At 45.1% G+C, this 22000-nt stretch overlaps 2 protein-coding genes across 6 annotated transcripts in view; one reads left to right on the top strand and one right to left on the bottom strand.

Moving 5' to 3' along the window:
- HSPBAP1 (HSPB1 associated protein 1) overlaps positions 1-3282 on the bottom strand; it is a 64679-nt gene extending 61397 nt beyond the window's left edge. For 3 of the 4 annotated variants that reach the window (XM_050917087.1, XM_050917089.1, XM_050917088.1), the window contains exon 1: positions 3167-3282. In XM_050917087.1, the coding sequence (XP_050773044.1) occupies positions 3167-3203 (37 nt within the window). In that variant the 5' untranslated portion in view covers positions 3204-3282. The remainder of the gene's footprint in view (positions 1-3166) is intronic. The other variant, XM_050917090.1, reaches the window with a different exon arrangement.
- Positions 3283-3742: 460 nt separating this feature from the next.
- SLC49A4 (solute carrier family 49 member 4) overlaps positions 3743-22000 on the top strand; it is a 136600-nt gene continuing 118342 nt past the window's right edge. Inside the window, exons 1-2 of one of the 2 annotated variants that reach the window (XM_050917092.1) lie at positions 3745-3764; positions 3809-4391. In XM_050917092.1, coding sequence (XP_050773049.1) covers positions 4031-4391 — 361 coding nt within the window. In that variant the 5' untranslated portion in view covers positions 3745-3764; positions 3809-4030. Of the gene's footprint in view, positions 4392-22000 lie in introns of both variants that reach the window. The other variant, XM_050917093.1, reaches the window with a different exon arrangement.

The following is a 22000-nucleotide window of genomic DNA, read 5'->3' as shown; positions in this document are numbered from 1 at the left end:
AGCCAGGCCTGAATTTGGACTATGATCTAGTTTTGCTGTCATTTCACATTAAGGTTCATATCTACTTACTCTCTCCTATTATCCATATGTCTCCTATTAAATAATTGTGTGTGAATTATATTTTTCCCAGGTGAACTACCTTGAATTTGTCTAGACAGAATCTCATTTTCTTATTTTTTCCCCATATTTCTAATTATTTAGGTTGGTATAAATTTTCTTGAATGCACCCTGGTGCTTGCAATTCCCAGGTTAGGCCCCAATCCTGAAATCAGATCTGCAAGGGCATACCATTATGCCAGTGCCCATAGTCTTTCATGAGACTCCATTAGGGCATAAGGATCCACTTGCACAGATCCGATTGCAGAATTAGTGGTTAACTTTGAATTTCATTGATGTGCTGTTTAGATGTATTAGTGAGATAAATAACACTGAATCTAACAGTCATTCTGGTGCACCCTAATACACAGCTTACCCCAATTTAACAGATTGCCATTTATCAATTAAATTTCCAATCACTGTGACAGAACTGAAGCCAGTCTGAAATAAATAAATTTTCAGAGAAACTGGAATACTTGCAGCATAAGCAATTAAATTTTATGATAACTGCATGTGGTAAACAAAGTCTATTACCTATTGATATCTATAGAATAATGAACTGAATATATTCTTCAATTTGTTCAAATGATAATACACCTCTCCCCCAATATAACGCTGTCCTCGGGAGCCAAATTTTTTTACCGCGTTATAGGTGAAACTGCATTATATCAAACTTGCTTTGATCTGCTGGAGTGCACAGCCCCACCCTCCCAGAGCACTGCTTTACCACGTTATATCTGAATTCGTGTTGTATTGGGTCCAGTTATATCAGAGTAGAGATGTAGTTTATAATGAGCTTAGCTCACGTGACAGATGACTGTAAATTCATCTGAGGTTTTTAAAAAAAGTAAATCCATATCATAACATTCAATGGGGATTTTTTTTTTTTATTTAGATCACCATTGTTATAAAACAATACTAGCAGCTTATAAGAGTAGTTTACATTTGGTGGAACTATGCCCATCCAAGTCATATCTAGCAGTCACCAGCAGAAACCAGATCTCTTTCCTACCTCTTTGTTTCCTTTTGCCTTAAAGACAAAAAAGAAACAAGTGGCTGACCTGTCACAATACCTCACCATCTTTTATAGCATCTCAAAAGCACATTTAAACCTGGATCCTGCAATTGGATCTGTATAGGTGAATCACAAGGAGTCTCATTTGAGTCAGGGAGAGGTGATAGCAGATCAGAGAGATTTATGCAAAGTACATATAAAGAGGTTGCTTGTACTAGTAAGCTACCCATACACACTGAGGAGGTTCCTTTAAAGATCATGTGTGTTTTACGCATGGGAGTTGAGGGAAATGTGGACTTTGAGTGGGGATCTGAAGGAGCAGAAGGAAGATGCATGAGGCACAACGTCCCAAGGGCCAGCAGAAGATTAGTCAGAGGAATTTACAGAAGGATACAAGGAGTGAGTGGAGAGAGAGAATAAGATTGAATCTATAATTTGTAATGCTAGAAAACAGCAAATAGAAAAAGAGGATTTATTTAAAAAAATACAATGAATTAAATCTTAGCTTGGAAATATGAAGTGGATACTCGTGTGGGCAAGTTAACATTACTATGAGAACTTTAACTTCTGTGTTTCCTGACATTTTACAGCCTTAATGCGTTTAATGTCATTAGGCTATTAATGTTCTACTTTTGTTGTTTGATTTGAAAAAGGGGAAGAAAAATTAAGGGCATGGCTACACTTGCAGATGTAGAGCGCTGTGAGTTAAAGCCACCTTCGTAGAGCGCAGCAAGGAAAGCGCTGCCGTCTGTTCACACTGACGGCTGTTTGTGCACTGGCAGGGTCACATTTGCGGCACTTGCAGCAGCATTGGGAGCGGTGCATTATGGGCAGCTATCTCAGCATGCAAGTGACTGCAATGTGTTTTTCAAATGGGAGGGTGGAGTGTGACAGGGAGTGCGTTGTGTGTATTTCGGGGGAGAGAGAGTGGGTTTTTGGGGGGCTGACAGCATGTCAGCATGCTGTCTTGTAAGTTCAGACAGCAGCAGACCTTCCCTCTCCCCCCCACCTCTCTCACACACAGAGCATTCCACACTAATCTGTCTCGGAGCACATTTATCTGTCTTGGAGCAGATAAGCAGCCAGCTGTCAGAAACCGAGCTTTCAAACGGCATATCCAAATTCCTACCGTGATTCAAATCAATGATAAGAGCGGCCACTTGACTGAAGGGGATTGTGGGACGTTTCTGGAGGCTGATCAGAGTGCAGTAATGCAACACTTTGTCCACACTGGTGCTATGGAGTACCAGCAGTGCTGTAGTTGCAGAATCAGAGAGCTCTATGTGCCTTGCCAGCGTGGATGGGTAGTGAGCTAGTGTGCCCGGGGCTCCTTTACTGCGCTGTAACTCGCAAGGGTAGCCAAGCCCTAAGTAGTAATGACTCACCAGAGGCACGAGTGTTAAGGACCATGCACGTGACACATTAACAGTCTTAGAAACCTCTGTAGATGTAATTCCTCGGGGTGCAGCTCCAGCAGGGTTAGGAACAGTGGATGTGGTACAGCAGACAGGACTTCCCACAGGTAAAACCTGTCTACATTGCAGCTTCCACTGTTGGCTACCCCAGTGGAGCTGAAGCAGGGCTGAGTTTGCTAGTGCAGAGGAGTGCACGTCTCGGAGACCTGCTAGCACGGAGGTACTTACCGGAACTGAGCTCATGCCTTGAGGTTAACAGAGGCCAGACTGTGAGGTGCTGGGAGCAAACGGTGCATGTGTGTGCACACGTGTTCCGGCAGCGCGGGAGGGAGCCGCTAAGGCGCCAGCACCCGCTCTGCAAAGAGGGTGTTGAAGAGCCAGCCAGGCACTTCCCACTTGCCCAGGCTCTGGGGGCCAGGTCAGAGCCCGGACAACGGGCTGCGCTCTCAGGCCATGACCGCACACGGCAGCCAGCCCGGCCGTACACCCGCCGCAGCGCACACGGCAGCCGGCCCGGCCGTACACCCGCCGCAGCGCACACGGCAGCCAGCCCGGCCGTACACCCGCCGCAGCGCACACGGCAGGCGCCCCGGCCTTACACCCGCCGCAGCGCACACCTCAGCCGGCCGGGGCCACCTACCGGGCAGCGGGGGATCCAGGGCTGCGGCCTCTGCCATGCTCCCGTCGGGGGGGAGGGGAGAAACATGCCCGGCTCAGGCTTTGTCCGTCACCAGCAGCCCCGCCCCTTCCGATCACGTGAGAGCAGCGGACCCCCCCCCTCACGTGGGTTTGTTTGTGTACGGCGGAGCCGGGCACTGTGGTCACGTACTCGCCGACTGGTCCTGGGGGCTCCGGCCAGCCGCGGGGGTTGGTCGGGGTGCGGCAGCTCTAGCGTAGCTCTGTACACAGTGGAGAACCGCACTTGCCCCCAGTAGGGAGCCCAGGGAGTGACCGGTGGGGGGGCTCTGAGTGAGGGAGACCCCCCCAACGGTCACTTCCTGGGGGTGGAGCTCTGAGGGAGACCCCACCCCGAGGAGGTGACCGTTGGGGGGGGGGGGTTGAGTGAGGGAGACCCCACCCCAGGGAGTGACCGTTGTGGGGGGGCTCTGAGTGAGGGAGACCCCCCCCACCCCGAGGAGGTGACCGTTGGGGGGGGTTGAGTGAGGGCGACCCCCCACCCCCAGGGAGTGACCGTTGGGGGGGGGGTTGAGTGAGGGAGACCCCCCCACCCCGAGGAGGTGACCGTTGGGGGGGGGTTGAGTGAGGGAGAGCCCCCCCCCAGGAAGTGACCGTTGCGGGGCGGCTCTGACTGGAACTAGGTGGGAGGGAGGGAAGGTGCCGGCCGGTGGGCAGGGCCGCCCGGCTCGCGCATGCGGCTGGGCAGGCCCGGCAGAGGCGGTGTGATTGTGAGTTTGGCGTCGTTTCCCTGGACCGCTCCCCGATGCCCTAGCAGGGCACGGACCCTTCAACCGCCCCGAGCCCGTCCTAGCCGCCCCCTCCGCAGATGGGTCTAGGCTGGAGCAGCGCGGAGGAGCGGGAGTCCCTGCTACCGCCGCCGCCGCGCGGCGCGGCGGGGGGTCCCGTTGTGCCCCAGCTTCGGCGGGGCCTTACCCCGGCGGCGGCAGCGGCGGCGCCCCGGCTGGTGCCGGTAACGGGCCGGGTTTACGGGCGGCGCTGGCTGGTGCTGCTGCTCTTCTCGCTGCTGGGCTTCGCGCAGGGCCTGGTGTGGAACAGCTGGGGCCCCATCCAGAACTCGGCCCGCCTGGCCTTCGGCTTCTCCAGCTGGGACATCGCCTTGCTCGTCTTGTGGGGCCCCATCGGCTTCCTGCCCTGCTTCGCCTTCATGTGGCTCATGGATAAGAGGAGTAAGTGGGGGATCGGGGGCTCTGGGCAGTTTGCAGAGGGTCTGGAGCTGTCGTGGGGTGGGTGGCAAAGGGGTCCCAGGGCAAATGAACGGCCCTAGGAGAGGCTTTCTGGCAGGCACGGGCTGCGGTAGAACCCTGGGGCACTGGTGGGTCGAGCGGACTCCCCTGGCGTCGTGTGGGACACACTGTATAAGGCAGTGGGGGCTGGGGCTGCAAGGAGTTTTCATAACATCTCTGTTCTCCTTATCCCGCTCTCCCCATTCATATTTGTCACTTTGCCTGCTCACCCCATCAGCACCTCTTCCCATCTCTTCTTTCTCTCCCTCGCCATTCCCTTTTCTCTCGAGGGGTCACATGAGGACTCTGACATACTTCTCTGTGTTGTTTTTCCTTTAGTTGGGTTTCATTTTTGGATGGCTGTGGTTTGGAGCTAACCCATATATTAAGATTTCTTTGTTTCCATAAATATATAATACTACTACTACCTACTATTATGTAGTGCTTTTCATCCTTAGATTTCATTATAACTAACCCATTTCCATTTGTGCTGCGTTGTCTTTCAAGATTGGTTGAATGAGGAAATAATCTTAAAGATGAAATGAATGATATTTTAAATGTATAATTGAAGCAAATGCACAGCAGAAGTCATTCACTACAAAGGATGTTTAAAAACTGTCTTAACAATACCTTTACAATTAAGGGGATTTAGGGAATTTCCCATCCCAGATCTCGAGACCTGTAGTTAAGGATGTAGAGAAGGTTTAGTGTTTCTAACATGGCCATTTGAAATATTGGGTTAATCTTTGAGACCATTCTAGTATCAATGTGAGGCTTGCATAATAAAAGTTCCTGAAAATAGGAAAATGTTATTACAAATTGGAGCATTTGTGGCAGTTTCAGTGCCTTGAAAAACTTTAAATTCAAGTTCGTGGTATCTTTTTAACCAACCTTTGAGGAAATTTTAAGATAATCCCTGAAGTTGTGAATTTAGATTATAAACTTTTTGAGGATTGTTTTCTTACCTGTATTTAAAGTAGTACACTTTGTGTGTAAGAAGTCTAATGTCTACAGCCAGTTTGTGCAAGGCCTGGTAAGAACATGAGCACTCCTACTGAAGCGAATTAAGGTTACTCATGGATAAAGTTGAGCATATGTATGTTTGCAGGACTGGGGCTTTTGTCTTTAGTTATTTCATTTATTCTAGGGATTAACTGTTTGCTTATCTGGAGGAAAGGGAAAACAATAACCAAGTACTTTGAAAATATGTACACATTGTAAAGCACTGTAATTGTTTTCATTAGATCTCAAGATGTATTTGGGGAATAAAAACCTATTCTAGTAGCAAGCAGTCCTATACCTTCATAGGCCCTCTCCCAAACAGTTTACAGTCTTAAATTATAAATAGTTTTCTAGACAAGTGGTTCTCAAACTTTTGTACTTTGGAGACCGCTTTCACATAGCAAGCCTCTGAGTGTGATTCCCCCCCCCCCCATATAAATTAAAAACACTTTTTAATATATTTAACACCATTATAAATGTTGGATGTAAAGCAGGGTTGGGGTGGAGGCTGACAGTTTGTGACCTCCCCATGTAATAACCTTGTGACCCCCTGAGAGGTCCTGACCCCCAGTTTGAGAACCCCTGCTCTAGACTATTGTTCCATTGTTGGTATAATAATGTTAATTGCTGTATAATTAAAAGTTGTTGGAATCCTGTTGGCTATTTTCCCTTCTACAAGCAAAGAACACTACAGTCGCTTTCCGGGTTACACACACCTGCCTTACAGAAACTGCATTTATGGAAAAAGTTCTGTAAGCTTTTTTTTTTGCATAATTATGGGGTATATGTTCCTGACGTACTATAAAATTCAACTTGCATAAGTCAGGAAGCATCTGAATTGTGTTTCCAAATGCAATAAATTCCCATTGAACTTGTGTGCAAAGAGTTTGTACTTGGACAGCATCAGCACGTGCAATCCAGAATGTGTCTAACTGAGAACAGAGTGAACAGTACATCTTATTTGTTACAGTCTTCCACCTCACAGTCATTGAGGCACTGAAAAACACAAATCGCTGCACACAATTAAAATGTTACTTTCTGCTGCAGCTGCGTGTTCTGAGAAACATCTACTAGATTATGTGAATCGGAAGCACAAGGAGAAGACACAGCAAGTCTATTTTTGAACATAATGCAGGCATATGCCTTTTAATTTTCCTGACATATTGAAATCAAATCCTGGACCTTATCAAGTGGAATGTTACGGTGTTTCCCCTGACAATTAGCATTTCATCTATATCTTTTTTTATTAAAGTTGATGAACTGAAGAATCTTTCTTGAATGTTAAATGCACTACTATTGTGGTCCTGACATACAAACGTGAATATCAACACATTTTTTTCATGGTGAGAGGCATCAGGAGTAGCATCACATATGATAGGATAATAGATGGCTTTTTCTTTTGCTGCAAGAATGGCCTTTTGCCTGCTTTTCACACATAATTCAGTAAACTCATTCTGACTCTCTCATGAGAGGTAATGTACGTGTCCTTGCGTTGTTCTATCCTCTGCCTGCTTCTGTTTACTCTAGCCAAATGGCCCTGAGTTATGTTGTCATAATGATCTAGTAACTCAAGAGTTCCAAGTTTCCATTGTGTGGATCATCAATCAGACTATCTCCTTGAAATGCTATGCCTTCTGAAGCAAGATGTAAGATATCCCAGTATTGCTGTCCCTCTTGCAGCTTTTGTTAATGTTCATTTTTTGATCTTACTGTGTGTTCCCCATCCACATCACAACACCTGTTCTGATTCCTTCCACTGGCAGTAGTGGGTTTTATGGTCTATGCTCTTTTTATGTTCAGGAAATTTATGATGTAGGTTGAGACATTTTTTCATAGCTGGAGAAAAATTTTCACTTTTTGCCAGTGTACTGCATTGTTTGTTTGTCCTCACCCTCAGAAAATAGTCAACATGGGAAGCAGTACAGTGCTTGGTGGGTAACCCTTCAAACAAGCGTATCTCTTGTAATCTTTTCTCTATTGTTGGAAGTCCTTACATTTGAGAAGAAATTCAAGAAAATTATGGCCATCAGCATCTTTTGGCACAGACTTCACCAGTGTCTGCATTTCTTTTAAATTCAGTACATCAGATAGAACAATTTTTTGAGGAACAGAATCTGTAAAGTGTTTAGGCCACAATCGTGGATCAGTAAATAGAAGCAGGAGAGATTAGTGCTGCACTTGCAAATCTTCCTTTGAGCTTGGTGGTGATAGACTCTTTGAAAGTCATTAGATTGTAATCATACAATTCATCTGCCTGTTTTCATTCATCAATTTCCACGGTCTCTATATTGAAATCACCATCTTGCTGTTTGTGTTCATCCAGTTCCCCAGTTTGTGCATTGCTTGAATCAGACTGTTGAGAGGTCTTGTCTGTTTGGAAGAATTAGAGGATTTACTGTTGTCCATTAGCCAGAAACTTGAGAAGTTTAAAGAAAAGAAGCTATCTGATTTGTATTTACAGCCAGACATGTCAGTATGGTACATACATGAATAATACATCAGTGACAAATGCCCTGTAAGCACTCTGGAGGTACTGTACCCTGTCTCTGTGATCTTGTCTCAGCCCTTCTAGACCCCCCGGAGGACCAGCTCAATGTTCCGTCTCTGGGATCAGTTATTAACTCTCAGATCTTCTAGGCTGTAAAGTTTTTTGGGGATCAGCCAGACCAGTAAGGCGTTCTGTTAGCTCCTGCCTTGTAACTTCGGGTGCTTTAATACGATGCTGTTATGGCTCAAAGCTCTGACACCAGTTGCCAGCCTACAAGCATAAAGGTCTCACCCTGGCTTTTGTCAGCATAGTTACGCCTTGCAGGGTGACTGCAAGAGCACTTCTGGTTCTGAGTCTCCCCAAATCTTTCTATCTTGAAATCTTAACTACCAGGAATTTGAACTTTTCCCATCTGGTTCATTACCTCTGAAGGAGTGAAACCTGCTCCTGTTATCAGTATGCTTTGGGGTACACACTTCACGCAGTGTGCACACCAGAGACCTGCTTGGGATAAAGATAAAATTATTTAATAGAATAATTATAGATTCAGAGATGAAATAGTAATGAAAATCAAACACATACAAGTTGCACAGAAAATAAACATAAAGATGCAACTACAGGCTTCACACTTCTATATTGTTGCCTCTGAACCGTTTTCCAGCATGTCCTCTGCTGTCAGAGCCTAGATGCTAGCCCTCAGTTTCTGGATGTCCTTCACTTCAAACCCCTTCTCCTTTAAGGGTTTTCAGTTTTTCTTTCTCTCAGACTATGGTGATTTTCAGGGTGGGGGAAATTCCTTTCTCTTAGGCTTTCTGTGCTGTAACTCCCAAGCTACGTAGTGTGCAGAATCTACGCAGTTGTGGCACTGTAAAAAACCCACCCCAACGAGAGGTGTATGGCTTTCTGCGCTAGGGCTACAGCGCTGCGGTGCCACTGTAAACACTGTGGTCGATTACAGCACTGTGATGATTGGCCTCCGGGAGGTGTCCCACAGTGCCTGTTCTCACCTCTCTGGTCATCGGTTTGAACTCTACTGCCCTGCCCTCAGATAACCAACCGTGATCCCCACTCCTTAAATTCCTTTGCAATTTTGAAAATCCCCTTCCTGTTTGCTCAGTGACACATGGAGTGGTCTCAGTGCATCTTTCCAGGTGGCCATGCCTGCTTCACTCACTAGGTGATCACCCACTTGGAGAAATGCCGAGTTGCTGGACCTCATCAGCATTTGAGGAGAGGAGGCTGTCCAGTCCTAGCTGTGCTGCAGCCATAGAAATCATCATGCCTACAAACAGATTTCACAAAGCATGACAGAAAGGGGCCATGACCGAGATGCATTGCAGTGCAGGGTCAAAGTGAAGGAGCTGTGGAACACCTACCACAATGCACAGGAGGCAAACTGCTGTTCCAGTGCTGCGCTCGCAAGCTGCTGGTTCTACAAAGAGCTGGATGCGATTCTCAGTGATGACCCCACCTGCACTGCGAAAACCACTGTGGATATTTCGGTGGCTTGCATGCCAGTCGAAAGTGGACTGAGCCAGGAGGAGGAAATCTTGAATGAGGAGGGAGAGGGGGACCCAGAGGCAGATGATGACTCGGGGGTCAGAGATGCATGCAGCCAGGAGCTCTTTCCTACCCCGAAGGAGGCTAGCAAGTCACAGCTATCAAATGTAGGCAAAGCGCAAACAGGAGAGGAGGCCCCTGGTAAGTGGATTTGATTTTGGGAATCGTTGGAGTTGTTGGGGGCAGGAGGGTTGCAGAAAACAGGCTTGTCTTCCACCACATGCCTGCTCTGAGTGGAGGAACAGGCTGTTGACTCCCTCACTTCCCGTGGATCTCCCTTAGAGATCTCCAGGAAGCTCTCATGGAGATACTTGGCAATCTGCTTCGGCAGAACTGCTGTGTTTCTTGCCCTGTTAACAGTAACTTTCCCATGCCAGTGTGCCATCACTGGGAGGGGACACAGCATTGCTGCCAACAGGCAAGCCACATAGAGGCCAGAGCAGAAGTCGCAGTCTTGGAGAAGACCCTCCCTTGATTCCCTGCTCACCTTCAGCAGTGAGATATCTTCCCTAATGATCACCTCCTGTGGAAAATGTGGGGACAGGAATGATTATCAGCCTCCTCCTCCCCCCACAGTTGTAGCTCTCTCCAAGAGCCATGTGCCCAGTTAAAGCAGGGTCTGGGAAGAGTGATTTACTCTGCCCCTGCAGCTACTCACCATTTTGGGGGTCTTGTGGCTCATATGTATTTGCATAGGGGGCGGGGGGAGGCATAGCTCAGTGGTTTGAGCATTGGCCTGCTAAACTGAGGGTTGTGAGTTCAGTCCTTGAGGGGGCCACTTAGGGATCTGGGGCAAAAATTGGTCCTGCTAGTGAAGACAGGGGGCTGGACTCAATGACCTTTCAAGGTCCCTTCCAGTTCTAGGAGATTGGTATATCTCCAATTATTAAATTAAATTAAATTAAATTAAACTACCTCTGCCAGTGTAGACATGCCCTCATTAATTTTCCAAGACTGGGGATTTCTTTTCAGTTTCAACATTTTCCCATTAACTCTAAAGGTCCACCATTGTCTTTTCCTGGCAGGACAATGAATAAGTACTTGAAGTTAGTTTCACGCATACAACTGGCTTAAGAGGAGCCCCTCCGTGCTGTGAGATGTACTTGAAATTATAGTGCGAGTCATGAGCATACTATCCTATATAGCAGGAATCAGTAACCTTTGGCATGAGGCCCACCAGGGAAAGCCGCTGGCGGGCTGGGCTGGTTTTTTTATGTGCAGCATCCACAGGTTCAGCTGATCGCTGCTCCCACTGGCTGCAGTTCGCCATTCCAGGCCAATGGGGGTTGCAGGAAGGGCAGCCAGCACATCCCTTGGCCCATGCCCCTTCCCGCAGTCCCTATTGGCCTGGGTCGGCGAACCGCGGCCAGTGGGAGCTGCGATCAGCTGAACCTGCAGACGCTGCAGGTAAACAAACCAGCCCGGCCTGCCATTGGCTTTCCCTGGTGGGCCTCAGGCTAAAGGTTACCGATCCCTGATATATACATAAATAAGTATCTGATAATACAGGTGTTCATAAAAGACCTTAAGTGACATTTTTTTATACACAATAAAATTGTATATAATTAGTTGATTCAATTGCTTATTCTTTGGGGTTCAGATTCCTTGTTCATACCCTTAGATTGGCTGGACCTTGATTGTTACACAGGCTTTCTGAGTGACCAGCTCACTGTTCCCTGTGCCTGGGATTTGGTCTCACTCTCAGCCCTTGTAGGCATCCTGGAGGACCAGTTCACTGTTGAGGAGGTTGCTTCTGTTCTAATACTGCTTCTAATTGACTCAGGTAAACCTCATGAGATCTGGATGATCATGAGATCATAGGTGCAAGCATACTGACTAAGATTATATAAATAACTTTTAGTCAAACTGAAACATCCACAATTTAGCCTGAATTTTTTTTCTCGTGGTGCTGATGGGCTTTTGGCTGTCTGGCTGGGCCCCTTGGACTGTACCCTGGTCAAGTGTCCCTGTTTTTTCCCCTATACTTGGAGTCTGCAGAAGAGTTGGTTCACAGAAGTTCCTTTCTTGTATGGCTTTTATGGTTCATGCTACCGTAACATTTAGAAATGCACTGCTGAGCAAGGTACCTGTCCTGTAGAGCAGGGGTTCCCAGCCTTTTTCTTTCTGAGGCCCCTACAACATTCTGTATAAACTCCAGGGCCCAGTGGGGGGAAGAAGAGGGGCTTTGGGCTTCAGTGGGAGGGGCAGGGGGACTTTGGGGCTTTAGGCATTGGACTGGGGAGGGGGAGAGGCAACTTGGGCATAGTTTGACTTCTGTTTTGGGGGCGTGGCACATGATGGGGTTTAGGCCAGCTCTGTACAGCGGGGTATGGGGAGGGAGCACCACATCCAACCTCTGACTCACCTCAGCAGACCACTCAGCCTGTCTGGGTTGGAGGAGAGGCACAACCAAAAATGAAAACTCCAAGTGTGTGTGTGATGAGGGGAAGGGAGGGGCTCAGCTCACAATTGTTGAAAGCTGCTCAGCATGCAGGCAGGGGATAACTAGGGGTTGTGTGCAGGCACGGGGGATACCTTGGTGCAGGGAGAGGGTAGCTAGGGGCTGTGTGCCGGAAGGGTTGTGATCACTGCTCCTCAGGTCTCTGCTGGCCCTGGAGCCAGGTCTGCCCACCCATGCCCTTCTTACTGGCTGCCCGAGCAGTCAAAGTGAGTTCGGAGCTGATGAGTAGCCCTAGCTCTGGGCACCAGCAGTAGGAGAAAGAGATGTGGGAGCACAATGGCTGCCTGCTCCATGACACCAGGCAGAGCAGCAGCCACTCTGCACTGCTCGGCTTAGGCTTCCTGCCTCTGACCTGGTCGGGGGTGGGGCGAGGAGGTGGGGTGTGAGAAACTGCCCCTGGGACTGCCCTGCTCTGGCACTGCATTTAGGGGCCAACACCCCCCATACCCCACCCCCATCTCTGTCCATGGGCTCAGGGCTTCTGCCCCATAGGGCACCAGGGTTTGCGGACCCCCTGAAGCTGGCTCGTGACCCACCAGGGAGCCACAGACTAGGGTGACCAGACAGCAAGTGTGAAAAATCGGGACGGGGTGGGGAGTAATATGAGCTTATATAAGAAAAAGACCCAAAAATCGGGACTGTCCCTATAAAATCGGGACATCTGGTCATCCTACTGCAAACGCTCAGTTGAGAACTGCTGCAGCAGAGCACACAAGCTTGGTCAGAGCAGTGACCGTGGTCCTTTGGCGTTTTAAGCTCTCTTGGCTAGGCATTTTCATTTAGAGCAATGTTTTGTTTTCTGCTTAGGAATACAAACATGTTCGTAATTACACTGAATTTGCTGTACTGTACAGACATACTGAAATTACGCCATTTATTTTATGATATATTCACCATTACTGGCTATCTTCGGCACAGAAAGATACATTGAAAACTGTATTTGTCAAATGCCATCATCTGAAATTTGCTATTTTAATTGTTACATATCACAACTTGTGAGAGAAGAAAAAACATTCCAGTTCAATATTACAGCTGGGCCATATTCTGCCTTAAGTATTTATGCACCTCTCTGAAGCCAGATTATGGTTTGTCATTAGTTGTGTAGCTGGCCATGATCTGTTCAGTCTGAATTTGTTTCATGATGGTTCAGATTCTTTGACATGAAAGCTGTTTGTCATTTTTTTTTAATTACTGTTGTGAATAGTTTAAAAGCTTGGAACTTAAACCTGTTCCCCTACCAAACTTGTTTTGTCTGTATTACATGCATGTATTGTTATACTGCTGCTTGTAAACATTTGCCTGTTTTACTGGTTTCGTTTTTTTCTTTTAAAAGTAATCTGGAAATGAAAAATACTTACTCAGCACACTAACTAGGCTGAAAAGAATACTCTGCATATAGACAACAGCACACTTTATCTTTTCTAAGGATTTCTAAAATCATGCTGGCGTACTCTGGTGCCCCAGACACGTTCATTTTATGACATTACAACTGTCAAGCCTAAAAGAATCAGGTAAGTGGTGTTTATTTTTAGTAAATCATATCAAACTAAAATAAACATCACTTAGCTGACCCTTGGCTATGTTGTTTCCCTTCTACCAACATCTGCACATGGACGGGATACTTCATGCACAGATCATAAAAATGTAAGGGACCTCGAGAGGTCATTTAGTCCAACTTCTCGTGCTGAGGCAGGAACAACTAAACCTAGACCACCCTGATTAGTATGCAGAGCTATCTGTAGGGTATGGCAAATCGGGGCGACTGCTCCGGGCCCTGTGCTTTGGGGGGGCCCCATGGGCTGGTGCAATTGGCTGGCTTGGTCAGTCCCAGAAGTGATAGATTTGTAACTTCCACCTCGGGCCCTCCCAGCCCCCTAGGGACGGCCCTGCTGGTATGTGTCCATTCAGTTCTTAAAATCCTTCAGTGATGTAGATTCCACTACCTCCCTTGGAAGCCTATTCCAGAGGCTACGTCTTCACTACCAGCCATATCGGTGGGTAGCAATCGTTTTCTCGGGGATCGATATATCGCGTCTCATCTAGACACGATATATCGATCCCCAAACGAGCTCCGTCAACTCCAGAACTCCACCAACGCGAACGGCGGTAGCAGAGTTGATAGGGGGAGCCGCGGACGTCGATCCCGCGGCTTGAGGACGGTAGGTAACTCGATCTAAGATACTTCAACTTCAGCTACGCTATTCACATAGCTGAAGTTGCGTATCTTAGATCAATTTCCCCCCTAGTGTAGACCAGCCCAGAGTTTAACTACCCTTCTCATGCTTTGTCATAGAAATAGGGTTCAGCCACGCCTATGCCATTGTTATTCTCTCCCCTTGTCACCTCCCCAGTCTCCTGGATCCTGTGGAGAGCTCTAGTCGGAGTTCACATAGGTGATGGGATTGGAGGCTGGGTGAGCTGGGGATGTGAGAAGTGGACAGGCCGCAGGTGATGTGTATCATGCCATATCTGACTTCACAGAGAATCCCCAGCATATAGGTTGTGCTGTCTGGTCTGTTTAGCTTCCCAAAGATTTAGGGAGCAGCTGCAGCTAGGGATGGGATTATGGCAGGGGTTCTCAAACTTCATTGCACTGTGAACCCCTTCTGACAACAAAAATTACTTTATGACCCCAGAACGGGGAGACTGAAACCTGAGCCCGCCCAAGCCCCACCACTCTGGGCGGGGGCAGCCAAAGCTGAAACTCAGGGCTTCAGCCTCAGGCAGGGGGCCTGCAACCTGAGTCCTCCTGCCCAGGGCTGAAGTCCTCGGGCTTTGGCTTCTGCCCTGGGCAGTGGGGCTCAGACTTCAGTTTAGGGGTCCTGAGCCGCAATTTGAGAACCTCTGTCTTATGGCATGGCTCCTGTGGAGCCAGGTTGTCTGCTAGCGTCAGATCCAGTGTAGGAGTACAGGGCCTAACCTCCTGCAGATACCCAGGGATCTCCTAGGTTTGAGGGCAGGTCCCACTGCCTTTTTCCTAATGGTGTTTGTGGTAAACCCTGCCCCCTGATAGGACAATGTGGAAAATTTCCACAAAGGATGACTCATGGAGATTCTCACATTGCCTGGAAAAAATCTCCCAGTCCCACAAAGAGTGGGATGATGTGGGTCCAACATGGGCTAATGTCATGCTTCACTAGGGTCCTTTCATCCCTAATGTATGTAATTTGGGGCTGGGAAGGGGTGGGAGTTGGGTGTGCGGTGTCATAGCAGAACAATATCCAGTTGGCAGTCTCTTGGGGCATGTGAGCTGACAGATAAGTTTTGTTTGTTGTGCAGCATATGTATGTTAAGTAAGTGAAATGTAATGCTATTGTTGTCAGCTCATGGTTAAGAAAATATAGTATGTAATATCTTCTAGTTAGTACACCTTTACCCCGATATAACACAACCTGATATAACACGAATTCAGTTATAATGCGGTAAAGCAGTGTTCTGGGGGGCTGGGCTACGTGCTCTGGTGGATCAGAGCATGTTCGATATAATGCGGTTTCACCTATAACATGGTAAGATTTTTTGGCTCCCGAGGACAGCGTTATACTGGGGTAGAGGTGTACTTGTTTTCAGGAAAATAAACCCTAAAATATTGTATGGTCTTGACAAACAAGTAAAAGAGTGAGTCAAGGGATACTTCTATGATTGGAAAATTTTTCTTCTGTGTTGAGATTGAGGTTTTCCTGACCTAATATAATTTGACCACAAACTTATTCTTCTAAAGGTACAGTTGTAGGAGTTCATTTGAGAGGAATGAGGGTTTGATTTTCACAAATACATCTTTCTTCAGTCAGAGAGTAGAAATGATACAAATGTTAAGAGTTTTCTCCATTGTTCATCAAAGTAAATGAGAATATTCCCACTGACTTCAGAGAGTATTGGTTCAGGCTCTTATTGTTTGAATGGTACAAATTGGCTAAAGATTTTAACATGGCACTTAAATGTTGTGTACCATCAGTACTGTGTACCATCAGGCTTGTTTGGAATTGTAAACTCTCAGCCTTTTTATAAACTTAGAGTAATGACAGTACAAGTCCTATAAATAATATGTCTTGACAGTCTACAATGCACTCTTTCTCTCTGTAAATGTGGGTATGTATGCATGCACACAAAATGAAAGTAAATGGTCAAATAAATGTTCTACTTTGCATTAAGTAATGCAAAATTAAACTAATTGAAAATAACTTGAATATTATTAAATTGTCATTTCTGAGTATGTCTTGGCATTCTCCATCTTGTAATAAATTTAACAGTCAGAAGAATTTTGACAGTGTCATGTCAAATATTTAATTGCATCTATTTCTTTCTTACCTGTTTTTAAATTATGAACAATTATGTGGATTGTTCAGACAGTTTATTCTCTTGAGTGGGAAGAGAAATTTAGATAAGCAAATTAATTACAAAATTTGGCTTCCAAGATCGGGCTGTCTAATGTAACTGTTGATTTTCTTGTTACCCACATAAACGACCATTCCTTTTCTGAATATTAAGCTCTTGGCTTCGTTGTTATTTTGCAACTCACTTCACTTCCCTTGTCTGTTTCCTGATTTAGGAAAGACATACGATAATTCCTACCCACATCACCAGTGTGTTGTGAGGCTTAATTCTTTAATGCAGCCTTGCAAAATTGTCATGAAATTTTAACATGTAAACATAATATTTACTTGACTGTCCTTTAATACTATGAGGACAATGGGGAAAAAACTGTTACCTAGGTAAAATAAATTACGTATGGTGTACAAATTGAATTTTGCACAGTGGCTTTAATATTTAAAATTACCAGATGTGGTCAGTATGCACTCCAAAAATTGAAAAACACTGATCTAAGTTCCAAGAGGGTCCATGTAGCTTAGAGCACTGGTTCTCAAACTAGGCTGCTGCTTGTTCAGGGAAAGCCCCTGGCAGGATGGGACGGTTTGTTTACCTGCTGCATCAGCAGGTTCAGCCAGTCATGGCTCCCACTGGCGGCGGTTCGTCGCTCCAGACCAATGGGGGCTGCAGGAAGCAGCGCGGACCAAGGGACATGCTGGCTGCCCTTCCTGCATTCCCCATTGGCCCTAGTTTGAGAACCACTGGCTTAGAGCAACTTCGGGGCTAATTACTGCAATTCACATTGTCCCCTCTTTACTTTGGACTTGCACTGAGGAAGGGTGTATGGAATGATATTTTTGGAGAGTTTTGAAAGAAAATATAGAGAGCGCACAGCAGATAAGTTACTGCGATATTGGTCAGGTCCAGTAAGATCATAGAATATTGGGGTTGGAATGGACCTGAGGAGGTCATCTAGTCCAACTCCCTGTTCAAAGCAGGACCAATCCCCAGATGGATTTTTGCCCAGATCCCTAAGTGGCCCCCTCAGGGATTGAACTCACAACCCTGGGTTTAGCAGGCCAATGCTAAGATGTTGTGGCAGTTCTCAGGGTACCCAGGACAGTAAGTCACCTTGTTATCCCCTCCCTTTAGTGAAAAGGAGTCTGTCTTGTAGTAGTTGGATATCAACTTCCTTACACCTGCAGCCATCAAGCACTCTCCTCTGGGCTTATCCCACCTTTTCTTCATGTTGCAGGTTAACAGTAGGTGCATCCCAATCTACGAATCCCTTTGAACTGTTTCCTTGTAATATCTAGCCCATGACATTGGCTGTTCATGAACTCCAGATCTTCTGCAACCAAAGTTGCAGTGTACCCCAGTTTCAGTTTTACTTTAAACCACTGCTATTGTAAACCACACAGCACTTGTGAGCACTTAAATAAACCTCCTTTTGTTTTATTATAAGAAAGAATAAAGATTTAACTAGATTTATGAAATGACAGAAAGTGATGGAAACAAGTAGATAAACAAAATCATAAAACACAAATTTGAGTCTACACTTATAGTTACCTTTCCTATAAAAATACCTTTCCTATATAAAATAGATTTTTGCCTCCAAAAGTTCAGTCTTTTGTCAAGCTGGCTGGTTTCACAAGAACCAGGACCCAAATGTTCATGAAAGCAGCTTTGCTTCCCAAGGGGTTTCCTCAGTGAATGGATCCAGAGTGCTTCTCCCTTCTCTGTGTAATCATAGAATCATAGGAGTGGAAGGGACCCCAAGAGTTCATCTTGTCCAGTCTCTTACACTCATGGCAGGGCTAAGTATTATCTAGACCATCCCTGACAGCTTTTTGTCTAAGCTGCTCTTAAAAATCTCCAATGATTGAGATTCCACAACCTCACTAGGCAATTTATTCCACTGCTTAACCACCCGGACAGGAAGTTTTTCCTAATGTCCAACCTAAATCTCCCTTGCTGCAATTTAAGCCCATTGCTTCTTGTCCTATCTTCAAATTAAGAAGAACAATTTTTCTCTCTTCTGTTTGTAACAGCCTCTTATGTACTTGAAAACTATTGTCATGTCCCCTCTCATTCTTCTCTTTTCCAGACTAAACAAACCCAGTTCTTTCAGTCTTCCCTCACAAGTCATGTTTTCTAGACCTTTAATAATTTTTGTTGCTCTTCTCTGGACTTTCTCCGATTTGTCCGTATCTTTCCTGAAATGTGGCTCCCAGAACTGGACACAATACTCCAGATGAGGCCTAATCAGTGCAGAGTAGAGCGAAAGAATTACTTCTCGTGTCTTGCTTACAACACTCCTGCTAATTCATCCCAAAATGATGTTTGATTTTTTTGCAACAGTGTTACACTGTTGACTCATATTTAACTTGTGGGCCACTATGACCCCCAGATCCCTTTCCGCAGTACTCCTTCCTACGTAGTAATTTCCAATTTTGTATGTGTGCAACTGATGGTTCCTTCTTAAGTGGAGTACTTTGCATTTGTCCTTATTGAATTCTAAATACTGAAAACAGCCTGTTAATTTCTGTTCATAACCAGGGCAAATTTTTGTCCGTTGTAATTTTTCTTTTTCACCTCTAACAGGTTTTGATTGGTGGTGCCTCTGACAGTTTTTTCCTTTGATAGTTTGTGAAGGGAGCAAGGCTAGTCAATGGAGTCTTGCATTACTTCAGTGGCTGATTAAGGATCAGTGACAACTCCCTCTTACTTGAATGGGTCATCTTTGAGGCACATCAAGTCCTGGGGATTAATTTCTAAAATACGTCCATAAAGCATACTTTCAGTATAAATATATTATTTTTTAAATATTACCTGTACATACATCTCACATTGATTGAATCTTGAGAAGTTACCAACTGTTTGTGGACACCTCACATGATATCCCTGTGGTATAATTAGTTTTTCTGGTCTGGGGTAAGAGCTGTTAAAAGGTTCAGGGACCCTTTGCAAAGAGGTCTCTTGTCACAGGTATACCTTAAAGAAATATTGACAGTAAAGCACAGAGCTTTGAAAATGAGGGTGTTTAGGGGGTAGGGAGAGAGTAGCAAGAGTCAAATACAACATTACAGCACTCAATTGAAATAGCCTCTGATAGTACATTAAGATCCTGATCCTGCTGTCATTAAAGTCAGTGGCAAAGCTCCTATTGATTTAACAGGAGCAGTAACAGGCTCCGGAGGATTTAATAAAGGCTAAATATGAATTTAGTAGTTTTTTAAACCAAAAGCTGTCTTTTCAAAGCAAAAGCAGTATGAATTTGGTGAAAGGGCAAGTAAATTGATGCAGTTCAGTCAGAAAAGGCAAAAGGAACATGAAGAAATGTTTCTAGTTTAATTGCACAACAGGGCATTCACACTCTTCCTGTGGAAATAAGCAACTGAATTTTATGAATAATATAAACCTTTTAATGTCTTAAAAGGTGACACTAATCTGAACATAACAAGTTTTATGAAAGGGATTAGTTTACCTAAATTAACAAATCTTGAAAGAGATGACATTGAGAGATCCTTTTCATGTGAAGAGATGAGAGAAGCAATTAAATATAGGTAAATCCCTCTGGAGAAAGAAAGCTTTGTAAAACCACGCTGTCAGGCTCATTGTGATCAGAAGGCTCCAGTATAAAAATCTGTATTTTCAAAGGATAGGGTAAAGGGCACATTAGTTCCTCATTTAGTCTCGAGCCAACAAAGATATATGCACGTGCCTAACTGTATGTCCTGTGTAGTCTTGAAAATCCTGTTAAGCCTGTGCACTTGTGTTTGCAGGATCACGGACTCAAATAATGAAATCGCTATCTTTGAACACCAAAGTTAAGATCTACACTAACATTTTATCACTAAAGAGAGAAAGTCAGATCCCAACAAAATTGGATACGTCATATGCGAGAAATAAAGTACAGAAACTTAGTAAGTGATAACAATGAGGAGTCCTTGTGGCACCTTAGAGACTAACAGATTTATTTGGGCATAAGCTTTTGTTGGCTAAAACCCACTTCATCAGATGCATGGAGTGAAAAATACAGTAAGCAGTATAAATATTACAGCACATGAAAAGATGGGAGTTGCCTTACGAAGGGGGAGTGGCAGTCAGTGCTAATGAGGCCAAGTCAGTTAAGATGGAAGTGGCCTATTCTCAACATTTGACAAGAAGGGGTGAATATCAAGAGAGGGAAACTTTCTTTTGTAGTGCTAATGAGGCCAATGCAATCAAGGTGAATATTGCCCATTTCCAACTGTTGACAAGAAGGTGTGAGTATCAGTAGAGGGAAAATTACTTTTTGTATTGACCCATCCACTCCCAGGCTTTATTCAGGCCTAATTTGATCATGTCCAGTTTGCAAATTAATTCCAGTTCTGCAGTTTCTCGCTGAAGTCTGTTTTTGAAGTTTTTTTGTTGAAGAATTGCCAATTTTAAGTGGGTGATGTGAACATTGGCATACTGAATATAAAGTGAATGCAACTCAGTTCTCCTTCACTTCTCCATGTGTCTAGACAGGGAAAGCATTCAACAGGGTGGAATGGGATTACTTATTACAAATACATGAAGTGTGCCGCTTTGTCCTGGCAATATCAGAGTGCATATATTGGCTATGCGCAAAACCTAGTGCATTGGAATTAAGTGATGGAATTGCATTCAGCTCTTTAATGCTAGACAGGCACAAACAGGCTATTGACTTCTACCACTCCTGTTTACATTTGTTTTATAATTGCCAAAGCATCCAGGAAACAAGACTTTTTTGAAGGAGTTTAATATACTTTTTTCTGTGTGGATGACAGCTCATTAATACTAACTAATCAAAGTACATGCACTAGACATCTGATAGATTTAATAAGTAAAAATTGTTTCTCAAGACTTCCCAGTTGAAAAATAAATTGGTAAAAAAAAAATACACTACTTCCTTTGTCCTCTACTGCCCAAATACTTGGCTGTCAGAATGGAACTTTCGATGATTACCAAAAGGGATCAAATATTTGGTCAGATTGCTTAATGGAGGGTGAAAAACACAAGAGCCAGTAACAGTCCTAATTCAAGTGTTGCACGCTTTTTTAATGAACTGGATTGAACTAATACAGGTGGCATGGGAATGTATCATAACCTTAGTCCCAGATTTGGACCTTAGCGTCCAAAATATGGGGGTTAGCATGAAAACCTCCAAGCTTAGTTACCAGCTTGGACCTGGTACCTGCTGCCACCACCCAAAAAATTAGAGTGTTTTGGGGCACTCTGGTCCCCCTGAAAAACCTTCCCTGGGGACCCCAAGACCCAAATCCCTTGAGTCTCAAAACAGAGGGAAATAATCCTTTTTCCCTTCCCCCCTCCAGGTGCTCCTGGAGAGATACACAGACACAAGCTCTGTGAATCCAAACAGAGTGATTCCCCCTCTCTGTTCCCAATCCTGGAAACAAAAAGTACTTTCCTATTCCCCCAGAGGGAATGCAAAATCAGGCTAGCAAATCCAACACACAGATCTCCCCGATTTCTTCCTCCCACCAATTCCCTGGTGAGTACAGACTCAATTTTCCTGAAGTAAAGAAAAACTCCAACACTTATATTCATGCAAATACCAAAGAAAAGAAACCATATAACTTACTATCTGATCTCTTTGTCCTTACACTTAGAAACAGAAGACTAGAAAGTAGAAACTACTTCTCCAAAGCTCAGAGAAAGCAGGCAGACAGACAAAAGACTCAGACACTAAATTCCCTCCACCCAAAG

Source organism: Gopherus flavomarginatus, chromosome 10 (assembly GCF_025201925.1).
Source record: "Gopherus flavomarginatus isolate rGopFla2 chromosome 10, rGopFla2.mat.asm, whole genome shotgun sequence".
NCBI lineage: Eukaryota > Metazoa > Chordata > Testudines > Testudinidae > Gopherus > Gopherus flavomarginatus.
The sequence above is the reverse complement of the archived record's forward strand: the minus strand, read 5'-3'. Positions and strand labels throughout refer to the sequence as shown.